The sequence below is a fragment of the Oncorhynchus mykiss genome, chromosome 27 (genome assembly GCF_013265735.2).
Source record: "Oncorhynchus mykiss isolate Arlee chromosome 27, USDA_OmykA_1.1, whole genome shotgun sequence".
In the NCBI taxonomy this organism is placed as follows: Eukaryota; Metazoa; Chordata; class Actinopteri; order Salmoniformes; family Salmonidae; genus Oncorhynchus; species Oncorhynchus mykiss.
In genome coordinates this window covers 2,062,736-2,075,838 of record NC_048591.1, presented here as the reverse complement: position 1 = coordinate 2,075,838, position 13,103 = coordinate 2,062,736, and the positions used below count along the sequence as shown (strand labels likewise).

General features: G+C 42.0%; 1 protein-coding gene across 4 annotated transcripts in view; it reads left to right on the top strand.

Annotated features, from left to right (window-relative positions):
• Positions 1–13,103, top strand: part of LOC110507323 (protein furry homolog) — a 194,706-nt gene that overhangs the window by 95,949 nt on the left and 85,654 nt on the right. For all 4 annotated transcript variants that reach the window (XM_021587244.2, XM_036964702.1, XM_036964701.1 and 1 more), the window contains exons 28-32: positions 344–504; positions 6,749–6,859; positions 7,894–8,048; positions 10,011–10,110; positions 10,654–10,825. In XM_021587244.2, the coding sequence (XP_021442919.2) occupies positions 344–504; positions 6,749–6,859; positions 7,894–8,048; positions 10,011–10,110; positions 10,654–10,825 (699 nt within the window). The remainder of the gene's footprint in view (positions 1–343; positions 505–6,748; positions 6,860–7,893; positions 8,049–10,010; positions 10,111–10,653; positions 10,826–13,103) is intronic.

Sequence of the window (13,103 nt, the reverse complement as noted above, 5' to 3'; positions counted from 1 at the left end):
GGCCCTACGCCCTTGATCATTTTCACTACCTTAGCTTAGGGACACTTGTACATATGGCACTGGCGCACGTGAATGCGCAAATGGAGGGCCGAGGGCCATGGGGAAGGGACTAGTTTGGGATTCAGCTCTTAGTCACTCAGTCTCATACAGTAGCAGTTTGTAATGCCCTAGGGATTTTGATGCCCATATACTGTTCTGAGAAGGGGACTAACAGATCAATTTTACTGTCCTTTTTTTTTTCTCCTTCTGCACTCCTCTACTCTCCTTTCTGTTTCTCCCACCCTCTCTGCTCCCATGTGTCCCCCTCTCCCCTTTGCCCTCCTCTCCCCCTCTTCTCCTCCAGTCCACCACCGACGCTTCCTCTTCCCGCAGCAGAGCCTAAGGCACCACCTCTTCATCCTGTTCAGCCAATGGGCTGGTCCCTTCAGCGTCATGTTCACGCCTCTCGATCGTTACAGTGACAGGAACCACCAGATCACCAGATACCAGTACTGCGCCCTCAAGGTACATCAATCAATCACATTTGTTATTTGTATAGCGCTTTTACTAAACCATTTGTCACAAAGTGTTGAACAGTTTTATCTGTTTTGTATTTAATTGAACTGTACTGTATTTAAAAATATGAATATGTACATTATGAACACCTCTTTCCATGACATAGACTGACCAGGTGAATCCAGGTGAAAGCTATAATCACTTGTTAAATCCACTTCAATTAGTGTAAATGAAGGGAGGAGACAGGTTAAAGAATGATTTTTAAGCCTTGAGACATTTGAAACATGGATTGTGTATGTGTGGCTTTCAGAGGTTGAATAGGCAAGACAAAATATTTAAGTGCCTTTGAAAGGAGTATGGTAGTAGGTGCCAGGTGCACCATTTTGTGTCAAGAACTGCAACTCTGCTGCGTTTTTCAAGCTCAACAGTTTCCCACGTGTATCAAGAATGGTCCACCACCCAAAGGACATCCAGCCAACTTGACACAACTGTGGGAAACACATGGGCCAGAATCCCTGTGGAATGCTTTTGACACCTTGTAGAGTCCAACTCTATAATACAGTAGGAAGGTGTTCTTAATGTTTTGTACACCCAGTGTGTGAATAGTGCGTAAATAGCATTTTTGTTGTCTCTTGGTGTCTTTCCTATATTTAACTTTTATTGCATTTGATTTCATTTGGAATTGAACGTAATATCTTATGTTCATGTTTATTACTGTTCTGTACTTTGTCATGTATTTGTATATTTCATGTGGACCCCAGGAAGAGTAACTGTTGCATGCGCGGTAGCTAATGGGGATCCTAATAAACTGGACTAAACCGTAACCCTGCCTAGTTCCTGGAAGACCAAGCAGTAGCACAACAGCAATAGACAGCAAAATAAATCCTCCTTTGGCTGTACCCAGTGGGAAAACTGGTTGTAAAGACATCAGGCTGGCAGTTGTATGTGATGTTGTGGTTAGGTTGCGTTCTATTGAGAAAGGACATACGTCTTTTTAGTCACCCGGTTGTAATCTGACGTCACTACAACCAGATATCAAAATATGACGTTGGTCAGGATGATATCTATGAGGCAGGTTGGTCAGGATGATATCTACGAGGGTGCCAATGTTTACGGATTTAGGGTCGTACCTGATAGGTTCCATGATCATTTGTGTGAGATTGAGGGCATCTATTTTAGATTGTAGGACGGCCGGGGTGTTAAGCATATCCCAGTTTAAGTCACCTAACAGTACAAACTCTGAAGATAAATGGGGGGCAATTAATTCACATATGGTGTACAGGGCAAAGCTGGGGGCTGAGGGGGGTCTCTGACAAGCCACAACGGCGAGAGACTTATTTCTGGAAAGGTGGATTTTTAAAAGTAGAAGCTCAAACTGTTTGGGCATAGACCTGGATAGCATGTCATAATTCTGCAGACTATCTCTGCAGTAGATTGCAACTCCTCCCCTTTTGGCAGTTCTACCTTGGCGGAAAATGTTGTTGTTGGAAATGAAATAATTTTAGTTTGGTGGCCTTCCTAAGCCAGGATTCAGACACGACTAGGACATCAGGGTTGGCGGAGTGTGCTCTAGCAGTGAATAAAACAAACTCAGGGAGGAGGCTTCTGATGTTAACATGCTTGAACCCAAAGCGTTTACGGTTACAGAAGTCAACAAATGATAGCGCCTGGGGAATAGGAGTGGAACTGAGGCTACAGGGCCTGGGTTAACCTCAACATCACCAAAGGAACAGAGGAGGAGTAGGATAAGGGTACAGCTACAGGCTATAAGAACTGGGCGTCTAGTGCGTTGGGGACAGAGAATAAAAGGAGCAGATTTCTGGCCGTGGTAGAACAGATTCAAGGCATAATGTACAGACGAGGGTATGGTAGGATGTGAGTACAGTGGAGGTAAACCTAGGCGTTGAGTGATGATGAGAGAGGTTTTGTCTCTGGAGGCACCAGTTAAGCCAGGTGAGGTCTCCGCATGTATGTGTGGTGGGATAAAAGAGCTATATAAGGCATTTTGAGTGGGACTGTGGGCTCTACAGTGAAATAAAACAAGAAGAACTAGCCAAGACAGCAGTAGACAAGGCATATTGACATTAGAGAGAGGCATAATGTAATCACAGGTGTTGATCAGGAGAGCTAAGACAACAACGGGTAAGTGGCGATGAATGGGCAGAGCGGGTCAGTTAGGACCATACAGGACCTGAGTTCATGGCTGGGGCTGATAGGTAAACAAAATGAGGTACCGTGTTATTGAAACAGTCCAGTGGGGCATCAGCTGTGTAGCCGAGTGATCATAGGGTCAAAAGAGCAGCAATAGGTGAGTCTGGGTGCCGTTTGGTAGTCACTACTACGCTAGGCGAGAAGGGGACACAGCGTTCAGAAAAGCGGGGCTCCGTGTCGACAATAAAGGGTCCAGGCCAATTGGCAAAGGAGGTATTGTAGCCCTAGAATTAGCTGGTATATGGGCCTAGCTTGAGGCTAGCTCAAGGCTAGCTGGTACTTGCTTCGGGACAGAGGTGTTAGCTAACAGTAGCCACTTGTTTGCTGCTAGCTAGCTGCGATGATCCGGTGTAATGATCCAGAGTGGCAGGAATCCGATGATATGGTAGAGAGAAGCAGTCGATATGCTCTGGGTTGATATCGCTCTGTGCAGACAGAGGTGTTGTCCGAGCTAAGGCTGGCTGATGACAAGGAAAAAGGTGAAGACCGCTAGCTGTGGCTAACAAAGACTAGTAGCTAGTTAGCTGGCTAGCTCCTGATGGAAGTTCCAGTTATAAGGAATAAAAATAGCAGATCCGTACCACATTGGGTGAGACGGGTTGCAGGAAAGTATATTTAGTTTGTAGATAGAAACTGAGATTAAAGCTATACACGAAAATGACTGGTTATTTACATGGGATAAGACACGGGAACAAGACAAAAACAAATACACATGTCCTACTGCAACGCCATCTTGGATAGATAAGGGTATTGGGTATTAGTTCAGAGTTGACCATCTAGGCCAGGCAGATGTCCACTTCCATGCCGTAGTACATAAAAACTCTCCAGCCCACTTCCTCTGAACTCCAGAACCTCTTATTCGCATTAACACCTTCCCCTCTGTGTTAAGGGTTAAAAAGTACATGTTGTTCCTCATGGGAGATTTCCCTGGTTCTGCAGCACTACTTATAAAACATGTACTTGGGAAATGATCCGGAGGCGATGCGCTGGATAGGGTTTAAGTTACCGTACGATGATGCGGCAATGTTCATTTGCAGCTTAGCCAGTGCTACATTTCAACTTTTCCCTGCTGCTGCTTCTTTTGACTCCAGTCCATTTTCTAACTTTATCCCTCAACTCCACACATACTGTAGATTTTGTACCATATGGACTAGGGTCAATTTATAGCTGGAATCCAAACCATGTCAAGACAACATTGAATGTCCACTGTTTCTAAGAAATGTTAGGTTATAAATGTGATACTGACCAAACCTATGTTTGGGGGACATTCCAGTCCAGTTGTCTGACTGTTTGCTGTGTATCTTGGTGCAAAGGGGCTACACCATTTAAAATGATGTCAGCGTTGTTTACTGATCCCTGTTTACTCCCTGTGACAGGGAGACCATCTACTTTGCATAGATAACTGCTGGACATTTCTATCAGCTTCTGTACCAGTGGTTCACACCATTGTCCCAACAGGCTTTGAAACATTATGACTGTGCTGTTGGGAGGTACACTCTTAGAAAAATAGGTGCTATCTAAAACTATATTCAACAGCTTTTAAAAAATATTTTGCCTTCAACAGTGTGATCAAGCCATCAATGTTTTGTGATTATTGGTGTCGTAAAAATGTTAGCTAACGGGTTAGCAATTAGCATGTTTGACATTTCAGTGGAAATACTACTACTATCAGCTTTTTGATAAGCGGCTTAGCAAAAAGTCTCGTATTATCAGTTATTGACCACCTTACTATTTTGTTAAACTGCAAGATATATCTGTTTAATTTTGTTTTTAAAAAGACACCAACCTCGTATCCGAAGTGTTTCCTATATCTATATAGTTGGCTAGCCTTCCGCTATTTTTTTTTCTCCTGAAATCCGTTAGCTATATTTCAGAGGTAAAAAGTTGGATATTAAATGATGTGTGGTCTGTCGCGTAGTTGAATTTGACAAAATACAGCATGTCCCACAAAATGTGTATGTATATTTACATAACTTTTTCAAATCGTGTAAAGCGTGTAATTTCAGTCAGTTCCCGAGCATCAAAAACAATAACCTCATAATATAAGCTAGTAAGATATTTTTCATTATTCTCTTCATAGATGTATGCATTTCCTTCATAACATGACTGCAATGCATCCCTTTGGGTGTCTTATTTCAGAAAGGGCAAAGCAGTCCTGAACAGCAACCTTCATGGTCAGTGTTAGGTACCATGGTACAAAAGCTGAGCAGTACATTGAACCACCCAACCTTAATGGTTAGTGCTAGAACCACTGGGTGACGGTACAAAAGCTACAGTGCCTTCAGAAAGTATTCATATCCCTTGATTTATTCCAAATCTTGTTGTGTTACAGCCTGAATTTGCAATGGATTAATGGATGGTTTTTCTCACCCATCTACACACAATATCTCATTGTGACAAACTGAAAACATGTTTTTCAAAATGTTTGCAAATGTATTGAAAATGAAATACAGAAATATCTAAATTACATAAGTATTCAGAGCCCTGAGTCAATACATGTTAAAATCTCTCTGGATAAGTCTCTAAGAGATTTGCACACCTGGGTTGTACAATATTTGCCCATTATTATTTTCAAAATTCTTCAAACTCTGTCAAATTGATTGTTGATCATTGCTAGACAACCATTTTCAAGTCTTGACATAGATTTTCAAGCCGATTTAAGTCAAAACTGTAACTCGGACACTCAGGAACATTCACTGTCTTCTTGGTAAGAAACTTGTGTAGATTTGGCCTTGTGTAGATTTGGCCAGGCTATTGTCCTGCTGAAAGATGAATTCATCTTCCAATGTCTGGTGGCTAGCATAATGAACAATGTTTTCCCCGAGGATTTTGCCTGTGCTCAGCTATATTCTGTTTTTTTTATCCTGAAAAACTCCCCAGTCCTTAACGATTACAAGCATACCCATAACATGATGCAGCCACCACTACACTTGAATATATGGAGAGTGGTACTCAGTAATGTGTTGTATTGGATTTGCCCCAAACAGCACTTTTTTTCAGGACAAAAAGTTAATTGCTTTGCCACATTTTCGGTAGTACTTTAGTGCCTTGTTGCAAACAGGATGCCTGTTATGGAATATGTATTATTATGTACAGGCTTCCTTCTTTTCACTTTGTCAATTAGGGTAATATTGTGGAGTAACTAATGTTGTTGATCCATCCTCAGTTTTCTCCTATCACAGCCATTAAACTCTAACTATTTTAAAGTACCCATTGGCTTCATGGTGAAATCATGGCGGTTTCCTTCCTCTCCGGCAACTGAGTTAGGAAGGACACCTGTATCTTTGTAGTGACTGAGTGTATTGATACAGCCTCCAAAGTGTAATTAATAACTTCACCATGCTCAAAGGGATATTTGATGTCTGCTTTAAAAAAAAAAACACCCATCTACCAATAGGTGCCCTTCTTTGCAAGACATTGGACAACCTCCCTGGTCTTTGTGGTTGAATCTGTGTTTGAAATGCACTGCTCAACTGGGGGACCTTACAGATAATTGTATGTGTGGGGTACAGAGATAAGGTAGTCATTCAAAATCATGTTAAACACTATTATTGCCCACAGAGTGAGTCCATGCAACTTATTATGTGACTTATTTAGCAAAGTTTTACTTCTGAACGTATTTAGACTTGCCATAACAAATATTTATTGACTCAAGACATTTCAGCCTTTCATTTTTAATCCATTTGTAACATTTTCAAAAAACACAAGTCCACTTTGCCTGATGAGGTATTGTGTGTAGGCCAGTGAAAAAAGATCTAAATTATATCAATTTTCAATTCAGGCAGTAACACAGCAAATGTGATCACAAGGAATGTGAATACTTTCTGAAGGCACTGTATAAGCAGCACTACCCAACCTCCATGGTTAGTGCTGGAACTCACAGGGTGATGGTACAGAAGCTATACAGCACCCAACCTTTATTAGGAATGAGGTGTCTGAATGATCCTGAGTGAGAGCATGGGGGTTGGTCCTACTGCATGTAGTCTGTGCATGCCATGTTCTACTGTTTCTAGAGAGTGTGTGTGTGTGTGTGTTTCTCTAGGCCATGTCTGCGGTGTTGTGCTGTGGACCTGTGTTCGACAACGTTGGACTGTCCCCAGACGGATATCTCTATAAGTGGCTGGATAACATTCTAGCCTGCCAGGACCTACAGGTATGTGATGTGGCCAATCACACACACAAACACCCCCACACACACGCATTTAGTTATTCTATCCTTTTGGGGACCTAAAATGTATTTCCATTCAAAATCCTATTTTTCCTGTTCCCTAAATCTTACCATAACCCTAACCTTAACCTGTAACCTAAACATAACTCCTAATCCTTACCACTAACCCCAACCCTAATTCTAACCCTAATTGTAGACCTAAGCCTAAACCTAACCCTTAATCTTAAAATTGCCACACACACACACACACACACACACACACACACAATTACCTTAATAGCGCTCTGATAGTTTGCTTAGTTTCCTCACAGTAAAACAACATCAGCTTCTACCAACTGTTCCCTAATTGTTTTGATCAGATGCTTTTGTCTCAGGGTAAATTTGCTCAATTATTTGTCCATTTAATCACATGACTGACTGGATTAATCACCTGTCCCTCTCTGTATATGTTTTTTTACTCCCTCTTTCAAAGTTGACTTTCAGCTTGTGTTCTGGTGTTTAGTGTTTACATAGCCTCGTCCCAGATCTATTTGTGCTGTCTTGCCAACTCGTATGGTCATTGTCAGCTATACAACACAAACAGATCTGGGACCAGGCTAGTGTTTACATTCTTTAACCTTCGAATGAACAGTAAAAACTAGGCATGTAGCCCTGAAAATGGGATTCATCCTGCTAAGACGGATGTCATATAGCTTCTACTACCCTTTCAAACTAGTCTTACTCAAGGCTTTTAAAAAGGAGGAAAGCATTTACACCTCAGAGGCATTCACCTTTCAATATGGATATACTGTATCTAGTATGGAATATTTCTGTCTAATGACACTTTCCCTCCCCCATTCGTTATTGCAGAGCAACACCTCCAGTTATGTTTTTGTTCAACTTTGATCGTATCACCAACGATCAAATCGTCATTGAAGACGCATGATTTATCTGGTAGTTTGGTTGCTCAAAGTAGTTGATGGTGGTCACGTACACAGGCACAAACACACTGGCACTGACCACCTGTCATTGACCACTAGGTTCGCCAGCTGGGCTGTGAGGTAGTTATTCTGCTGCTGGAGTTGAATGCTGACCAGGCCAACCTGTTTAACTGGGCGGTCGACCGCTGCTTCACCGGCTCCTACCAACTGGCCTCTGGCTGTTTCAAGGCCATCGCCACCATCTGTGGCAGCAGGTAGGAACTACAGACATCATTGGTAGGAACCCTTCTAATTCCACCATCTCTGGCCCAAGTAGAAAGTTAAGAACATTTGGTCATCACTGTAAAGAAGTAGAAACTACTCAAATGTCACCTTCTGTGGCAGCAGATATTTTTTATATTTTTTTATTTCACCTTTATTTGACCAGGTAGGCCAGTTGAGGACAAGTTCTCATTTACAACTGCAACCTGGCCAAGATAAAGCAAAGGAGTGCGACAAAAACAACAACACAGTTACACATGGAATAAACAAACGTACAGTCAATAACACAATAGAAAATCTGTATACAGTGTGTGCAAATTAAGGAGGTAAGGCAATAAATAGGCCATAGTGGCGAAGTAATTACAATTTAGCAATTAACACTGGAGTGATAGATGTGCAGATGAGGATGTGCAAGTAGAAATACTGGTGTGCAAAAGAGCAGAAAAAACAAATATGGGGATGAGGTAGGTAGTAGGTTGGGTGGGCTATTTACAGATGGTCATTGTACAGCTGCAGCGGTCGGTAAGCTGCTCTGACAGCCGATGCTTGAAGTTAGTGAGGGAGATATAAGTTTCCAACTTCAGTGATTTTTGCAATTTGTTCCAGTCATTGGCAGTAGAGAACTGGAAGGAAAGGCGGCCAAAGGAGGTGTTGGCTTTGGGGATGACCAGTGAAATATACCTGCTGGAGTGCGTACTACGGGTGGGTGTTGCTATGGTGACCAGTGAGCTGAGATAAGGCGGGGGTTTACCTAGCAAAGACTTATAGATGATCTGGAGCCAGTGGGTTTGGCAACGAATATGTAGCGAGGACCAGCCAACAAGAGCATACAGGTTGCAATGGTGGGTAGTATATGGGGCTTTGGTGACAAAACAGATGGCACTGTGATAGACTGCATCCAAATGAACTAAGTTAAAAGAATCATACAGATCATTGGTAGGAACCGCTCTACTATAGACATCATGAGTAGGAACTGATCAAATGCCGCTCTCTGTTACATAACTCAACCTTACACTTCAAATACTGAACTGAAGCATCATTATTTGTTGAAATAGTCTGTAATAGTTTAACCTGCTGGTATAATGCTTTATACAACATCATTGTCCAATGGGTAAGATAATATGTTAATTGTGTAGATACATGCTCCTCTAAGAGAACCAATGGCCCCAACCTCATGTCTCTATCATAATACGTTCTGAAGTTATTGGAGTGGTTACACTTTTATGATGGCCAGAATTAGGGAGAAAAAAAGTGGTCAAATATCAGAACTTGCCTTGCGTCAGCTAGGCTGGATTCTGTGCAAGAATTAAGGCTACTGGCTACCTTGGTTCAAAATATACATAGCTGGCTACCTGACAGGCTCACTTTCCCATTTCCCGTCATCTTTCTTCTCGAAATCCGCAGGACAAAAAACAATAGAGGTAAGATGGATATCAATTTTGACAGTAGTATCATATTCATATTTATTTTAAATTCCAGTTCTTTCTCTAAGATTTCTTACCAAAATAAGCGTATCTCTGTGAAATTTTAACAGAGCACTGAGTGTATTCCAAGATGTTTATTTTCAAATACTTTTACATTTAATTCAGCACGTGTAATGCTAATTTAGCAATTTGCGACCCGTGGAAACTTTCAAGACGACGACCACAAAATGTAAAATACTCAAAAGTCGTTACGAGAAACCTGCACAGCCATGTCAACAGAGCTCAGTGCTTATTATCGGATGCATAAGTTTACGAAATCCGACTTTTAGAATGTAATATTAATGATATGTAAGAAGATTTTATAACATGATGAAGTGAAATTTCATCAAAGCACTCTTTCACCCACTCTAGGCAGTGTGGGTGGACACCCTATTTATGCATTCATCATAATGCATTACGCCTACAAGCTTTATTAAGTACTGTAAAGTGTTACCAAATATGATATTAATCTTGATTGTCCTTCACTTGCAGAAACTATCCCTGTGACATCGTGACTTTGTTGAATTTGGTGCTCTTCAAGGCATCAGACACCAGCAGGGAAATGTATGAAATCTCAATGCAGCTAATGCAGGTAAGGACGAACTACACTGAGTACAACTTTATTTGAACAGTCTGTCTATAGACGCTCAGGAAACCAATACACCCAATAGACTCAATCTGTAGGATGTACATAGATGGACTATCTAAATAAACGTATGATATCCTTCCATTGTAAACAGGGTTTTTACAGTTTACTTCCTGAATTAGCTGAAATGAATGCAGGTTAATGCTTTTTGTCATGAATCTTGTTCTGGAAGCAGGTCTTTAGAGTGGTCGTGAGGTGGCACAGCCGCAAAGTCATAAAATCTGGTTATACACCTAACCTTAGCCCTAACCTTAACCACACTGCAAGCTCTATGCCTAATCCAACCTTAAATTAAGACCAAAATAGACATTTTTACAATAAAGGCAATTTTGACTTTGCAACTGGCCCATCTAATGGAAATCACTCAGTTCTGCCTCAAGGACAAGACTCATCCCAATCAATGTCAACCTGTGAATGTAATTAGAATGGACCCCAACCATGACTGATAATATCCTGGACTAAGAGTGTTCTTTCTTTCTTGATAACCAGATTCTGGAGGCAAAGCTGCTTGTGTATTCCAAGACGATAGCAGACCAGAAGCCCAGTAGTATACTGGATAGGACTCACAGACCTCTGCCTCCCCTCTACAACGTCTCTCTAGCCCAGCTCTCACAGCAACTGGCTAGGATGTACCCTGAACTCACTCTGCCTCTCTTCTCAGGTATTGTGTGTGTGTGTGTCGTACTCACGTAGTACTCACAAGCAGGTCATCTTCATTTGGCTTCCTGCTAAATGTGTGTTCTTGTGTTAGGATGGCGCCTTCCACTCAAAAAGGTTTCCTGTCAGTTTGCTATGGAAGCTCCCACTGCTCTTTGCTATAGGAGCAGTGAAGCGGGTTCTGATTCAGAGGAATTGTCAGTATAAACGGGACCGATAAATGCACCGATCATCAGCTATCAAATGATATTCAGTTATCAGAAACAAGGATGAAAACGGACAATGACGAGGACAGACGACGTTGATTCGATAATCATAAAAATAAGTATTGATTGGAAGTCGTTGTTGTTTCTTCAAATGTACCGTTTTTCAGCTGTGTTTCGGATACTCTGCCATCCTGTCATTACCAGCACCTTGTAGAAGGCGCACTGCTGTGCACAGGACATTTAACTCATTGGTATTCAGGTATGAAATGTATATGAGCTTTTAACCCTATTAAGCAACAACTGTCATGTGTGCTCCCTCTCCGGCTTCTAGGTCACCAGGCTGCTCGTTAGGGCGCACACCTGTCACCAGGGTTACACACATAATGACACCTGGACTCATCACCTCCTTGATTACCTGCCCTTTATATGTCTCTCCCTTTGGTTTCTTCCCCAGTCGTCATAGTTCCTGTTTCATGTCGGTGTGCTGTTTGTGTTTCTGGTTTTGTTCATTTATTAAATGTATTCACTCCCTGAACTTGCTTCCCGACTCTCAGAATATATCGTTACAGAATGACGACTCAACAAAGGGAGGCATCAGGGAGTGTTTTTTTTTTTTGTGTGTGTGTTGGGAGTGATGTCGGGTCCGGGTGTTGGAGCCGGAGCTACCTGGAAGGCCCATTAGGCTCTCACTCCTCAGCCGGTTCATCAGGTTTCTGCGCCTTAGCAGAGGTGAAGGGTCTGCTCCTGATCCCCGGGATCGTCATCTTGGTTGGCGTCCTGCGACTGGGGCCGAGCGTCGGGGAGGGGGTACTGTCACGTGTGCTCCCTCTCTGGAATTCCTTACTTTTTTCAATCTTTACTGACTATATGCCGCTTGCTTCGAGTGTGTCTAAGTATGCGGATGACTCACCCTATACACGCCAGCTAGCGACTGAAATTACTGCAACACTTAAAGAGCTGCGGTTAGTTTCAGAATGGGTGGTAAAGGAATAAGTTAGTCCTAAATCATTCCAAAACTAAAAGCACTGTACTCGGGACAAATCATTCACTAAACCGTAAACCTCAACTAAAACTTGTAATAAATCATGTGGAAATTGAGCAAGTTGAGGCAACTGTCATGGTCAAAACATATTGACACAACAGTAGCTAAGATAGGGAGAAGTCTGTCCATAATAAAGTGTTGTTCTGCCTTCTTAACAACACCATCAACAAGGCAGATCCTACAGGCCCTGGTTTTGTCACACCTGGACTACTGTTCAGTTGTGTGGTCAGGTGCCACAAAAAGGGAATTATGAAAATTGCAATTGGCTCAGAACAGGGCAAAACAGCTGGCCCTTAAATGTACACGGAGAGTTAACATTAATAATATGCACGTCAATCTCTCTGGCTCAAAGTGGAGGAGAGATTGACTTCATCACTACTTGTATTTGTGAGCGGTATTGACATGTTGATAGCACAGAGCTGCCTGTTTAAACGACTAGCACACAGTTCAGACACCCATGCATACCCCACAAAACATTCCACAAGAGGTCTCTTCACAGTCTCCAAGTCCAGAACAGACTATGGGAGGCGCACAGTACTACATAGAGCCATGACTACATGGAACTCTATTCCACATCAGGTAACTGATGCAGCAGTAGAATAATATTTAAAAAAACAGATAAAAATAAACCTTATGGAACAGCGGGGACTGTGAAGCAACACAAACATAGGCACACATGCACATGGAATTTGTGTTGTAGATATGTGGTAGTGGAGTAGGGACCTGAGGGCACACACTTAGTGTGTTGTGAAATCTGTTATAAATGTATTGTAATGTCTTTAAAATTGTATAACTGCCTTAATATTTCTGGTCCCCAGGAAGAGTAGCTGCTAATGGGGATAATAATAAATACAAATACAAACAGGGCCTGTATTTATCAGGTGTCTCAGGGTAGGAGTGCTGATCTGGGAGCATGTCCTCCCTGTCCATAATAATCTGATTCATTATGATCTATAGTGGCACAACAGATCCTATGCTTCTACCTCTCCCTCTGCAGAGGACAACTTTATAGTCCCTCCAGGATTTAGCGATTC